At 44.2% G+C, this 14,871-nt stretch overlaps 1 protein-coding gene across 3 annotated transcripts in view; it reads right to left on the bottom strand.

Moving 5' to 3' along the window:
- The window catches only part of LOC142786704 (uncharacterized), a 37,177-nt gene extending 23,417 nt beyond the window's left edge, over nucleotides 1–13,760 (bottom strand). For 2 of the 3 annotated variants that reach the window (XM_075884340.1, XM_075884341.1), the window contains exons 1-4: nucleotides 13,412–13,753; nucleotides 11,828–12,005; nucleotides 797–947; nucleotides 635–730 (exon numbers count right to left, since the gene is read on the bottom strand). In XM_075884340.1, coding sequence (XP_075740455.1) covers nucleotides 635–730; nucleotides 797–947; nucleotides 11,828–12,005; nucleotides 13,412–13,517 — 531 coding nt within the window. In that variant the 5' untranslated portion in view covers nucleotides 13,518–13,753. Of the gene's footprint in view, nucleotides 1–634; nucleotides 731–796; nucleotides 948–11,827; nucleotides 12,006–13,411 lie in introns of all 3 variants that reach the window. The other variant, XM_075884342.1, reaches the window with a different exon arrangement.
- Nucleotides 13,761–14,871: the final 1,111 nt, after the last annotated feature.

The raw sequence follows: 14,871 nt of genomic DNA, 5'->3' as shown, positions 1-14,871 counted from the left end.
TTCTTAATGATGATAGTGACCCTCTTTGTCGTGTACACAATATTTAACACATACAATCAAATACCCAGTCTCCTCAATAAACTTGTAAATGTATTTGACATAAATATTATTTTTCAAAAATACATTGAAAATTTTTTTTTCTTCATAGTTGTATCGAATATATTCAATATAATATTTCGATTAGGTAATACTTTAGGTGTCCAAATGTTTAACAGTACAGTTTCAATCCTGTCATTTGTTTTAGAAATGTATACGTGTGCAAATGTGATTTTGGTCTCACCTATTGTACATATTGCGATAATGCTGTTTCTTTTATGGTAATTTATGGTAATTTTGTCTTTTGTTATGCAAAGTGTTCTGTTTGTTTTTACACTTGTAGCGTTTATTTGTCTGAATATAACTTGCTAATTGTTTGTTGTGTACCAAATTGTATGTCGGAGCAAAAGCCTCCCTCAGGTCTTACAGCCTTTTGCTTTTGCTTCGTTTTTTCTATGTAAAGGAAAAAAATAAACCTGATAAAACCTAACCTTACCGAACTCGGGTCAATCAGCGCTATTATGCCTACTTTTATGTGACGCGCTGGCAACTGGCTTGTGACAACGAAAAAGCTTTGTTAGGCGGCGCGAATACTTGCCCTAAGTTGTTCTCTTCTACGTAGTTGTGCCGCGTTGTGTTCTGCTGCCTCGGTCGAGCAGGCAGGCTCGTCACCCTTCTCGTCGCATCTGCACGTCTGGCAGAATAAAATGATGAAATTCATAAAAGCACTATTTCACTTCATTTTTTCTCTCGCACGTACCTTGAAGCGTTGCCTGAAGTATGACACATTTGGAATGGTGGCTTTGATTGTTAGCGTGTATGATCCGGGTTCAATCGGGCATTCTGAGTGCATGAAATTCATCACGTTCTTGAATTCTTCCTTATTTAACGGACCGCACATGAGATATTCACTGGAATAGAAACATATTGCGTATTCACACTTTTTTTACACAGTATGCGGAATAATAGCGCTTGCACAAGGCCTTTCAGTGGGCGCAAGAGTGTGCGCTGAATACGGTTCAACGGAAGCGGCGTGAATGTGACTGTTGATCGGAAGAACAACGGCCATTTCTGACGGCTGGTACTGTTGTTACTATATGTTTGAGTGACGATTGTAGCCGAAAAATGTAGTGTAAATACGTATGTACATGTTGAAAAACACGCTTGAGTAAACACCTTAAAGATAACAATACATTTAGAGCGTATCATTATTTCATAATTTCAAATTGGCGAAAGAATATGCGGTCAATGGCTCGGAAAGCCAGGAAATGCACAAAAGACATCACGCGCTAAAGAGAACCTTCTATGGATGAAAAGAAGCGCTGAGAGAGCAAACGGCCCCCATTAAAACTCGTCTATGTCGCCTCAAGCACGTGCATCACCATTCAACGCCTCTACCTTACTAACGCTACCAGGGACCATGGCGTGAGTTCGATCACCGCTGCTGTGAACGCTGCCGAGGGCCATGAATATAGCACTAGTAAACAGCCGGTCCTTCAACGCACACGCCAGAGACATCGGACGTGATCTCGTGCTAACCGAAGCAGACGCGTTGTGTCTCCCGGAAACTTGGACCACCGCAATACCGACGGTCAACGTCTACGAACAAAGCAGGCACGCTCTGTCTCATAGAACGTGTTTCCACGGGGAGTGTAGGAGGGGTGGAGCGTATTAGAACAGATGAAGGCAAAGGAAGGTACGCATGCGCAGTGGAGGTGTGGGCGCTGCGCTGCTGAGGAAGCGTTTGGTTGCTTTCGCTAGTGACTCGAGAGAGAAAGAGAGAGGGGATGCACATGCGCAGAAAGATTGGTGACGCAGCACACAGGGTTCAACTGCCCCATGCACTGCTTCTGACCTGAAAACACTGGGGGAGGGGGGGGGTGCCAGTATGATCTTCCTGCACCAAGCCGCCATGACGCAATAGATTTTGATCGTGTGCGCTAAGGTCTATACAAGTAATTATTTACCATTAAAATATCACTTACATTTTGATTTGAGGGACTCAAAGGTTGAACATAACATATTTAAGAAAACTTGTTTCATACAATGTGGAGAAACTACAAAAAAAAGGAAGGTTGAACTCGGCAATTTTGCATGGGCGTTCATGCTCTGGTGTGGTCGCGGTAATTTTAAGCGCCAAAAATCATGAAGAAGTGTCACATGGACGGAGAAGTATCTTTGAACTAATAAGTCGATGTTATGCTACAAAGTATATATGCTTCATTTGACCATCCTATTCTACATAAACTAATTGGTAAACTTGAAGGAATTCATCTGCTTCATATATTTCTTGCATGGCCGCACTAAAGAGTACTCGACAGAATGTATTCAGTTTGCTTTCGCCTAGGTGCCCAATTTCTACAGACACTGTCTGATCAGCTGTGCACCAGATTAGAGTTCTGGGACCAATGTTGCTTTTTCTCTCTGTAAAAGATAGGATTAACATAGTATTGCCCGGTACAAATAAAAAAATTGTTGCTGATAATTGTGTAGAACTCAGTGAGGTTGCCGATCCTTTATTTGAATGAAACTTTAATTCAGTTTGTGACAATCGCTTGAACACGGTGCGATGAATATAGTGCTGATACCGATGTGAAAAGCTGCCAAGTATTTCCCCGAGGGTGAACATGGTTAAAGGCGAAGGCACGGGGGATGCTATGAGGGGGAGTCAAGTTAAAATCCGTTGGCATTCGCCAGTGAGTTAAAGTAAACTCCCCCGTGTGATCACATTGCGATTCCCCGGAACCATTAGACCCTCTCGAGAAATTTTGGTGAGTTTACGCGTATATGTGAGAGTAAATTCACACTATAATGATTTTTATGACTGCGGCCCGCTGTCACACGCAGGTCCCGTTAATTAGGGAGGCGATCGCCGGGCTAATTCCAAGAGCCGAAGTATCGGCCCCCCAAACCGCACCACGAAAGCGTGGACAATTTAGAAGTGGTCCTTTTTGGCGCGCCAGCGGACGCCGGCTGTGGCCCAAAGAACAAGTCAGAGCCGAGAGTTGATAAACAAACAAATTATATTCTCAATAATGGCAGATCGAAAACAACACACAAAATTGCACACTCCACAATAGTTGCATACAATATGTCACCAATCAAACCAATCAATCAACGTACTACACAATACAATCAGTCACACTTGAAACAACGGACACGGACAACAATACGCACTACAATGCAGTCGCATGCATTGAACAACCAAGACACTTAAAGACTAAAGAGATAGAAAACCTATTCAGTCCAAAGTTCTTGGAACCAAAGTCGAGATGATACTCTTCCGAGAATCACTCACTCAAAGTCCAGCGTTGTTGTCGTTCCGCAGCCCTCGAAGTTTCTCTTCCAGGAAACCTCGCCGGAGTTTCTCTTCCAGGAAAACTCCCGTCTTCAATAGGCCACTCTCCAAGCTTCTAACTTCTTCGCCGGAACACGTCGGCTTCACACTCGCAGCTGTCGCCACGCGTCTTCGCTCGATAGCGGTAAACACACACTCTTGCCGGTAGCTCGAGTCGTCACCCCTCAGGTGGAAATCTTCTTCACCTCCGGCCTCGTCCCTACGGACCAAAAACTTCGCCGACTACACGGCGGAATCCCTACGCGCTCTGGCGCTCACTTCCGTCTCCTCCTGATTTCTCGTCTCGGCTGCTCGATTAAATACGTTCCGCGCCACCTTCCAGAAAGTTCTCCTCAATTCGTCGGCGCGATACACAGCGAAGGCTGGGGAGAGGCGCGAGACGGTTTGACTGCCCTCCGCGTCGGATGACTCATCTCGGCGTGGCCACGCCTCCTTCGTGCTAGAAAAATCGCGGGCTTGCTCGGCCGCCGTTGTGGGGTGAGGAGGTTCATCGATGAAGCCACGCTTCTGCGGGGAGAGCGCGCGCCCGGGGAGCCTTGGCCGTTTGTTTTCTTTTTCTTTCCCTTTTTTTTTCTTTTGACTTCGCGGCGTTTCTTCCGCGCGTTACCGCAAGAATTTGCGGCGCGCCTATTTTTAGCGCTCGTTCTGTGACACCCGCTTCGCCCGCTTGCGCTCGGCATCACGGGCCCTTCGCCGGGCTGCCTTGTCTCCAACCGGCGCGCCATCTTCAAAGACGCGTGCAATGCTCGCATTCGATTGCGTTGTACTCGTTGTTGGAAGTATCGCAGTCGAGGTTCATGCCTGCGATGGATCCATACCTATGACGACTTGCTGATCTCTAGCAAGTCGTGGCAGCACGGGCGCACGCAGTCACGTGGTGTGTGACGTCGCTGCGCCATTGCTACAAACGCTCCTCTCCACTCCTTGCACCGTTGCTAGGGGAGAGGAGGAGGCGCACCCCGGACGGTGGATTCAGGGTTGCTTATGAAGTGCATTCGCACTTAAAAAAATGGCAGCATATCCACGGAGTGAATGATGGGGAGTGGGGCAAAGCATTCGTTCGTCCATTCGTTCTTGCTTCCGTCCGTTCCTGCGTACGTCTGTGTAACCGTCCATGCGTCCATCCACCCGTCCGTGCGTGCGTCTGTTCGTGCGTCCGTCCCTGCATTCGTCCATGCATCCGCGCCTGCGTCCGTTCATGCGTCCATCCATGCATCTGTCTGTGTGTCCGTTCGTCCATCTATTCAGCACTCCCACCATCTCGCATCTTTTCATCATATATTCTCCATATAGAAGCACCGCCATCCAGCGGACATTTCAAGGATAAACGGGAGGTGGCACATGCACACTTTCTTACGGCTTGCGCTTCGGGTTTACTTCCCACCTTTAACCACCTCGAATTCATGGTATATACTAGTTCACTGTATTCATGGCTATGCGGCCCAACGCTCGCTAAACCTTTCTAAAACCAAGGAGGTTACACCCAGCGAGTATAACGTAGCAACCCTTTCTTGTCAGATCGTGCTCAATGTACATGCCAATAGTTGCTAATGGGGATCGCAGCGTGCGCGTTACCTAAAGGCCAAATGCTCCTGTCTCTCATTCCTCTTAGCAGCCATTAACATGTGCATTGAGCACTATCTTTTATTGTTCAACAACGCACAGAAGAAATCTCTCACCGGAACAACCTTGGAGGTCAAAATCGTAAGAACCGCTTTTTCGGGTATGTGCCACTGGTGGTTACGTACTACGAGGGACGCACAAACCAAGCCATAAGGAGCTTCGCCCCTAAAAAAATGGCAGAACCTCAATGTAAATGAAACGCTACGCGCGCATCTCGCGCCCTGCATTTGTCGGCGGATTGTGCCCGGAAAACATTGGGGACGCGAGGACGCGTCTCTTTTCTGTGTGTCCCTAACGGCGAATGTCAGAAACTTTGAGATGGGGCATGGATGGATGCATGGATGGATATGGCTGTACCCTTTAGATCGGGCGGTGGCTAGCGCCACCAAGCCGTATTACTGAATGAACCAAAAACTAGATTCATTTTTTTCCCTTAAACAGTGGGGTTCAGGAATCGTACTTTGCAGCGAAGGGTTTAATTTTCACTCGTGCCTTGACTTTATCCACCAATCATATAACCTCCTTCTAGTTAATTGTACCCGCTTAAAGTCTATTTTGCTCTCACTGTCCCTAAATCAGTGTGAGCAACGCAGCTTCCTCGGGTAAGTGTGCGGTGCCAATGCCTCCTGCGTCTCTGGGTCTAGCGGCGCCGTTCCAGCCATCAAAAGACCATTGGAAGGACTAACTGCGAAGACGGGAGACAATAACAGCGCAAGTAGCGTGGAAGAGCCACCGGCAAAGGTGCCGACTGTACGACGCACCTGCCTTAGAGCAAGAGCTGGTGGCACCATGGACAAGAAAGCTGTGAACAAAACGGTTTCACTGTGCAATGAAACTTGGTGGTTGGCCGGTCCCGGAGGCGTCTAGCGTAGCGCTAGACATGCCAGGTAAACGCCATGCTCCGGGCCTAACTCCTCCACATGGTTTAAATAGCGCCTCAAGTATCATTTAGCTTCGCCACTCCGAGTATTAGACGCTTAGCTTGAAAGAAGAAGCAAAGCCAAGTCTATTGATTGCTGTTGGAAGAAAATCTGGATGTACTTGCAGTGCAGGAGACGGAAGTTGAAGGAGAGGAGGAGACTGGGAGCATAGTGCTTAAGCTTGCATCACGATGTTTGGCGACTGTGTGCCAAGCCATAGGCACATCTGGGGGATGTGTTCTTTTTGTTAGAAAACTTGGAGGATTTTTCATACAAAATGTCTTTTCGTGCTCGTCAGGCCGAGTAGTACGGTGCGATATGGTTTATATTGATACTGATTGGCGCATTATATGTGTTTACGCTCCATTTATTTGTCAGGAAAGAGCAAGTTTTTTTTTCAATTTACGACAACATCTGTGCACTAGTAGGGAAACTCTTATTCGTGGGAGATTTCAACTTTTTCTTGAATGAAAGTGATAGATTAAGCAGTCGCAACGTTAAATACAAAAGCATTGATGTCTTGGCATGGGTGAATATTGAATACTAATTAGTAGATGTAGCGGAGTGTCTGTATAGCTCCCGAAATGTGAAGTATACGCACTTTCACGGCACAAGTAATGCCCAATTGGATCGACTTTAGCTTACTGCGGATGCGATGGCCAAGCGTAGCAGTTATAACGTCCCTGTTTCCTTTTCTGCTTACTGTCTTGTAAAATGTAATATCGGGTCAAAAAGAGAAAGGAACTCCTTTTTTTTGGAAGCACTGGAAAATGAACTCTAACCTCTTAAGGGATGAGTAATTTAGCGCATCAGTTATAAAAGAATTTATTTATATTAACATGGAGCGTAAGGACAAAATAAGAGAAGAATGGGAGCTATTAAGCAGCGAATCAAAATGAAAGCAATAGAGATATCTAGCGTTTTATCTTTTGAATCTAAAGAGAAGGAGAAAGAGCTTAGACGTGCACTTGAGAGGCTAACAGCTCTTGAATCTGAAAAATTTAGAGTATATGGTGTCGATTTGCGGAGTCTCAAACAGATGATAGAGTTATATGATGTAGAACGCTATCGCAGAGCGCTGACGTGAGCCAGAGCAACATCAATGACTGTGGATGATCACCCGACGAAGCAAGCGCTTGGATTAGAATCATACCACACGAAATCATATAGATGCCAATGAAGTCATCGGTATCGAAGTTTCCGACAATAAAAGCATAGGATGAGCGTTTGAACACTGCGAAGCACTCTTCACTGCCACGCCCATCGATTCAAAGGCGTTTAAGAAAGAGTTCCTTAGCAGAATGCAGAAGTTGACAAATCACACCAAATCAGCTTTAGAGCTAGCTATAACGGCAACGAAAGTAGAAAGGGATATAGTTAAAATAAATCCTGGTAAACCTCCCGGGCTGATCAGGCTTTGTGTTTCGTTTTATGATGAGTTTAAAAATGAATTATCCTAAGTACTCGCTGATGTCTTCGACCAGGCTTATAAACTTAATATCCTCCCTAGGTCCTTTAGTGAAGCACATACAGCTTTGATACCTAAGACAGAACACTCAGAGAAGTTAAAAGTTGTTTCTTCGAGTTGACCTCTATCACTAACTAATTGTGATTACAAAATTTTAATTAAAGTACTAGCTTGGTGGCTTCAAGGGGTGATCAAAGAATTTGTAGGGCCCCACTAAACATGCGGGATTATGGGACGCTCCATTGTGACCACTATACACAAGATGCGCTGCGTGCTCGAGTGTAGCGATGCCAATCAAGTAGGGGTAGCCATTCTACAGATTGATCTCGAGAAAGCTCTTGATTGTGTTTCCCACAACCCTCTGCTAGCCATTCTTGACCATGTGAACGTTGTTTCTGTATTCAGAGATGGGGTATTTATGGCATACTGGAACTTCACGACCCGTCTTGTAATTAACAAGACGTTAGGAGGTACAAATAACATAAAGGGTTCTGTCTGTCAGGGCTGCCCGCTGTGTCCCCTGCTGTTCATTTTATATATTAAATAATTGTGCTTAGCAATCACTCAAAACAGTAGCATTTATAGCTTTATATTACAAGAATCCGAAGTTAAAATTCTGGCTTATGCCTACAATGGGGTGTTTGTCGTACCGATCAAGATAGTGTTACCATTACCATTAGGGTAGGTAAAAGGTTCGGCAATGCATTGGGCAGTCTAGTAAATTGGGGAAAGTGTCTGGGTTTTTGATATGGAGAGTGGTTGTCAAGACCAAACTATTGTGCCAATGTTAAATGGGTGACAACACCTGTCAGGTACCTTGGGGTGCCACTGAAATATTATAAAGATAACCAGAACTACTGGAAAGAACAAGCGAAACAAATCAGGACGGAAGCCAATAGATGCAGCGGTAATCATCTCTCAGTGTTTTCGAGGGCGACTGTCTGCGATCGTTTCTGTGCCTCAAAACTTTGGTATGTGATGCAATTATTACATTGTTCAAAGGCAAACATACAGGAGCTCCATCGCATCTTCGCAGTGTTCGTGCAGGCCTCGAACTGGGAGAGATGCACTCGAACTAATATGTTTCAAAATGTACAACACGAAGGGCTGGGTTTACCACATCTTTTCATACGCCAAGTCGCAAATTGATTCCTATTTTTTTGGTATGCAAGGGACCCTTTCTTACGTATAGTGTGCCAGCTGAGACTGATGCGGGCTTTACCTCGATATGTGGTTAGCACGAATGACATGACTGGTGCTGTCCACGGGTATCTTAAGGAGGTTATTCTAAGTGTACAGTTTTTATCTGTTACATTTTCCAATAAAAGTTGTTTTCAGCGACTCACAAAAAGTTGTACAAAGATGTTTGTGATGTTTTACCTGAACCCCTGTAACGTGCCTTGTATAACGGAGGCCAAGGGAAAGATGTGCCTAAACGATTCAACAGAATGCAAGGGGCCCCTGCCGCGAGGTCGTTCTTTTTTAAGCTTCACTCAGGTACATTATCTTTCAGGACATTTGAATCAGACCCCCGTTCTTGCTTACCTTGAAGGACAAATTGACTTATCTGTGAAAAACCGGTAACTATAGACCATGTTTTCTTACATTGTTGGTATGGCGTACATTTTTGGGACGTACTTTAAAGGACGTTAAAAAGGAATTACCCGTAAGTTTTAAGGTGTAAGATTTCTGCCAGTAGTGGACGAAAAAGGAATGCCTTTTGATTTGATTATGGTATGTGGCCTTCACTGTTAATGGCGGGCCGGTATGGCGGGCGTTTACTGCGAGCAGCGTGCACGGCCTGCACGAATGTGTTTCCCTGAATGCATGGCCAAGTTGGTTGAACTACAGAAAAATCTGGATAGTGTACCTCAGTGGTTGTCAAGGGTAGAGCCCTTGGCTGCACTTCGGGAAGTTTAGTTTGTGTTGGACTGTTGCTGCTTGATTTTGTTTTGCTTGTTGTTTGATGTACGCACCTATGAACAGGCAATAAAGCAAAAAAAAAACCCTTCGGTAGCTCAGTGGCTACCGCCTCGCGTCCCGGACGCGGAGGTCCCACGTTCAATTCTACGCGCCAGTCTTGTTTTCTGCGATGTTTTACTGCGTTTTCATGCATATAGATACGTATACATATACGGTGCATGATATCGACACCCACTTTGACGCCGGCGGCGAAATCCAGCAGATAGTGGCCATGTATTTGCTATCGCAATAAAAAGACTTTTGTAAAACTCTCAACAAAGCCCCTTTCAATTTACGTAATAAACTTATACTATCATCGTTTCAAAGAAGGCTAGTAACCATAAGTTAGTCAGCGCAGTGAGTGAAGACCTATCTTTGAGTCAGCATGTAAAAAACATATCTTCTCTGAAGTGTGAGTCGTGCGTCTTGAAACGTTGGTAGAAATATTCACCAACACTAAGCTACTTGGGTATTTCAGGTATGTTTACTTCGGCTGGGATAATTCTGTTGAATTGAACCCTTTTACTATAACATAAATTTTTTGCTGATGTCTAAAGAAAAAGTGTCAAGTTGTCTAAAAAAGGTGTTAGGGTAGCTGTTAGTTGTACCTATTCCAAAAATGAACCTACAAACCAGAAAATATCACTTCAGGAAAGTGCTCTGCCCTTTTGCTATTGAAAATTACAATATTGACGAGTTCCTTAGCCGAACACGAATACACATACTGCGCTTATGTGCCACGAACAAGCGTACCTGTCTAGTGTTCACAATACACGCACTATTTAACACATGCACCAAGGCACTTGGAGCGTGTAGTCGGTGCAATAGGAATCATTAAAAGTTATCTTTTGTTCAACAGCGATGTAGGACGCTTGATCCTTAGCTTCGGTGGGCACCGTTAGTTGGGATTGGATTCCAAGAACACTCACTTATGTTGAATGAGAGCGGCGTTAAAGAACGCTGCTTGGTCAAAAAAATTTCAGAGCTTCCGAACCTTTCCTTGCTACCCCATATCTTACAGCTTCTGCCGTTTCGCCTTGAATAAGAAATAATTTTATTTGGCACACCTAATGTCAGAATTGTGCTCAGTCACGCTACAACTGCAAGATAATTACTCATGCGTCGATGTTGGACAAGTATACCACTTAGCAGATGCAGTAAATTGCAAACGTACCAAGACACTTGATAGTCAGGACAGCGGTACAACCGGTCTTAAGTGATTGGGTATTGAGAATCAGTTTTGCTATAGCATCAACATTTATAAAACAAACACAAGTGGCACTTCACACGATTTGTATTCACTGCCATATACAGAACAAAAACATGTACAGTTATATTTCAGAGACGAAAAAGGGCAGATCCCACGTACATTGGGAATCGATGATTGGCATAGCATGATTGAGAAAGGTTGATGTGTCACTTTTAATCAGCACGACGTTACGACGTGGAAGTAAACGATGCCGTACAGGACTTCCCTGTCATGATTATTGTTTTTGAATGTGTCGTTTAGCTTCGTCATCTATTCACGTCACAGATACCAAATTCAGTGTGTGTGGAGCTAGCAAAACGGCCGCGAGAACGCTATAAGGGTGGTATGTTTTCATGTTCTTATATGACTTGCGTGTCAGTATTATCATGTTTGCACCATTCACATATTTCTACACCCATTGTTGTCACGTAACATCAAATTTGGTATATGTGAAACTAGCGAAACGGCCGCCAGCGCATCATTTGTGTGGCATGTACTTATGTTGTTACATCCCACGCATGTCGTGATTATCGTGTTTGGATGTGTCATTTACCTATGTTCCGTTCGTGTCGCGTAATTTGAACCTAGTGAAATGGCCATGAGCGCATTATGGGCGTTGCCTGTAGTCATGTTGTTACATGACACGGCATCTCATAAACATCATGTTTGGACCAGTCAGATACCTTCGTGATCCATTCACGTTTTATATATAGAATTTGGCATATATGACGCTAGAAAAAAGGCCACGAGCGCATGATGAGCGTGGCATAAAGTCCTGTTGTTACATGACATGCATGCCATGGTTTTCATGATAGGGTCCGTTGCTCGTGTTGGCCATGAAATCATGCCATACCATACAAGTTTTTCAACATGCCATGTGAGCAAAACCACTGCAAAAGCGGCAGGACCATTAAATTTAATTATGGCATTCATGACATATAATTAATGATTTTTATGTTATGACTAGTCAAATATGTTCAGTCATGTTATGTCATACCAAATTTGGTATTGTTAGTATTATCGAAACCGCCAGCAGAGCTGATTGTCATAGATGGCTAGATAGATAGACAGATATATAGATGGATAGATAGATAGATAGATAGATAGATAGATAGATAGATAGATAGATAGATAGATAGATAGATTAACTCAAATTCACTGAAGTTCGCTAGGAAACGCTTCACATTTATTAAATGTATGTCATTACTTACCAAGAACCAAAGTTATTTTTGCAGGACATATCGTAGTCATATGGTTTCAACATGTCTATCGTCAGCGTTGGCTGGTCTCTGAGTTCCTCTTCAGTTGTCATTGTAAACGTCATGGTCATTTCTTGTCCATAAATAACATTCAACAACCGCACTCTACGAAATCGAACCGCATAAGCGTCTGAAAAGTGAGAAAAGGAACAGAAAATAATTAGCACGCCGAAAAGCTCGTAAACGCGATTGTCTTGTTACAATGTAGGCGACAATGAACCGCCACGGTAGCCTAGCTCTTCTACTCCTCGACTGAGAGACTGATGACGGAATCGAATCCCAGCCGCCGCGGCCGCATTTTTGCCGTAGGCAGGACTGCTTGAAGTCCGTGGAGTTGGATTTTAGGGTCACGTTAAATTAAGACAGGCGATCTAGATTTTCCGAGCCTCTCTTAATCACATCGTGGCTTTAGAACGTCAAACACGGCAATTTTTACTACTACGGCGACAATACCGCACGCAAGCTTCCAACGTACAATTTTAATATCTCGACACTTTATTACCTTGTAGGCACCATGTGCAAACGTTATGGTACTTGGGAGGTTAGATGTTCCAGAAGTTATAAGTGATAGAAACATCGCTTAAAAACAAAACGGGAATTCATCGTGCTGCTTTGACACACGCTACCTATTCACTCGCCATCGCATATAAAGTGCAATCTTCCTATACAGCAGCAATTCGATACTGACTATCAGGATATCTTCTTTTGGAATTCAGACGCGTCCATAATACTCCAATGATCAACGAAAATTCTCCGCGCACCTGTTCTCATACCTCCCAAAGTGCACATAGAACCTCTGCTCTTAGTGGCGTCATCACACACTAGAAGAAACGCGTTCAGCCTTCTGAACTTGGAGATACTTGCGCAAATATTTTTCAGACATTTTTTTTATCTTTATATTTTCTGACACGAAAAAAAGAGATGTTTGCCAAACGGTTTCTTGTGATTAAACTGTGCGTTGTCAATCGTTATTCACTCGCACATGGTGGTACTCATTAAATATCTAGGTGAAATCCGTGAGTGGGAACGCCACTCTGAAATTGCCTCACTATATACATTTTAATAGAAAGAAGGACCCCCCCTTTTTTTTGGGGGGGGGGGGGGCTGTTGCACAGGAGTACAAAAGATGACGTGACAGCTTAGCCCTGTATTTTATCGAGGTCACGCATGTTAACAACAGCCCTGGGGCCTTATGGCGGCACTCAGGTATCCTTTGTTGACAAAGTGTATAACTCTACGAATTTCTCTAGAAGGCCGTACGATTTGCTACGAGCTTATTTTACTTGGTTTTGCAAGCAGGCTGTCAATAGGAATATAACAATGTGTATATTTACAATGATGTCCCACCAGAAATAAAATAAATCATTGCACAGTTGCAAGCCTGCTCTCCCTGCCATTGTCACGCATGTTGAAGAAGCGCAAAAATACAAACAGGAGACGGTGAACTAATTTCCCGTAGAGTCCTGTCGTCTGTTTATTATGTCATTCGTAGTGGTTTTGATAACGGCGTTATTAATGTCAGAAAAGTATACTTGCCACCATCCGCTCTCAAACAGCTCAATACGGGTGGTGTCTGCGACGAACCCAAGGCTGCCACTACAGGCAGCATGAGAGGGAAAAGCGCCGGCGCTGTATGACTCATCGTCACAGCTTCACGAAGGAATCTCGCCGAGACAACGGCGGCATCCGAATCTCCAGGCACGATAGTCTATTCGCGTTGAACACCATGCCATTCATTGATGCTATGTGGGACACTCTTAACAAGAAAGAGTTACTCCATTGGTCCTAGTATGCACCGCCAGTGCGCGTATACTGCACATGCCGATCGGCGCATGTGTTCGTAGAGTGGTGACTCCACAAGGTCTCCCGGAGTGAGCAGCTGCGCATCGGGCGGGAAAAAGGCTCTTGACGTTTCTCGACGCCACATTTTAGACACAGCTTGTGCGCTGTCGCCATCACGAGCGGAACTCGACGCTTTGTTTAGTTTCGAAAAAAGGAAAAGATACAAAAACAAATTCTGGAACTCTTCCTCAGCGTCCAAACGCATAAAAAAGAAACGTTGGTGCATTGTTACGATCGCGTGACGTTGGACAACGTTACGCATGAACTGGTCGTAGACAGCTCAGCTTGATCGCCACGTATGTGGGCGAGACGCGGACAACACCTGCGCGGTTGCCACGCTTTTCTGCTTTTGTTCGATGCTCAGGGAAAGGAAAGAAAGCACGTAATACATTAAAAACACAAATAAATGGTAAAAGACGTGGACATATTCCTCTCGTAACAAAGTTAGTGCATTAGCTTCTTTTCATTTCTATCTGAGGTGCTTTACTCCACTTCTTATTGCCTGTTTCCTTCGGTCTCCGCAAACATCAATATACTTGATATTTTTTACTATTTAAATGAAATATGGCTTCTTTGATTAACGACGTGCATTTTTGGTACCAAAAAGCAAAAAAAACTTAAGCTAAGGAAGTCATGTTGTGATATCCTTACGTTTCACCATTTGCCCTGCGATGCACCCATAGCTTGGCACCCCAAAGGTTTCGAACTCGACGGACCATACAAACTAAAGCTGTCGCCTCGCATGGAATCGAACCAACAACTCAGCCAAACCAGTTGACTAACTCGCCGCTGCCAGCTGGTGTAATGCAGATTATTGACTTTAGCCTAGGAGCTTTGGCGTGAGCGTTTGAATCGATATAGTGTTTGAAGTGGCTTCTTACTCTACGCTGTAGTTCTGGCCGAAATTTCAAATTTCACGATGTTCAAGTGTTCTAGGCTTCTGAACTGTGTTACAGCAAAAACTTCATGTATTGTTCTGCTATGTGAATAAAACAAGCAAGTGTACATGTATCACTTAGTGATACACGTGTAAAATCGCACATTTTAAAACGAATCAAGCAGAAAAACAAGCTGTTCCACAAATTTCTTGCTACAAAATATAATGCAATACATAGTGAATTCAAGGACTTCCGCAACAAAATAGTGACACAAGG

Source organism: Rhipicephalus microplus, unplaced genomic scaffold (genome assembly GCF_043290135.1).
Source record: "Rhipicephalus microplus isolate Deutch F79 unplaced genomic scaffold, USDA_Rmic scaffold_28, whole genome shotgun sequence".
NCBI classification, from domain to species: domain Eukaryota; kingdom Metazoa; phylum Arthropoda; class Arachnida; order Ixodida; family Ixodidae; genus Rhipicephalus; species Rhipicephalus microplus.
Note: the sequence above shows the minus strand (reverse complement) of the source record. Positions and strands in the feature narration are given on the sequence as shown.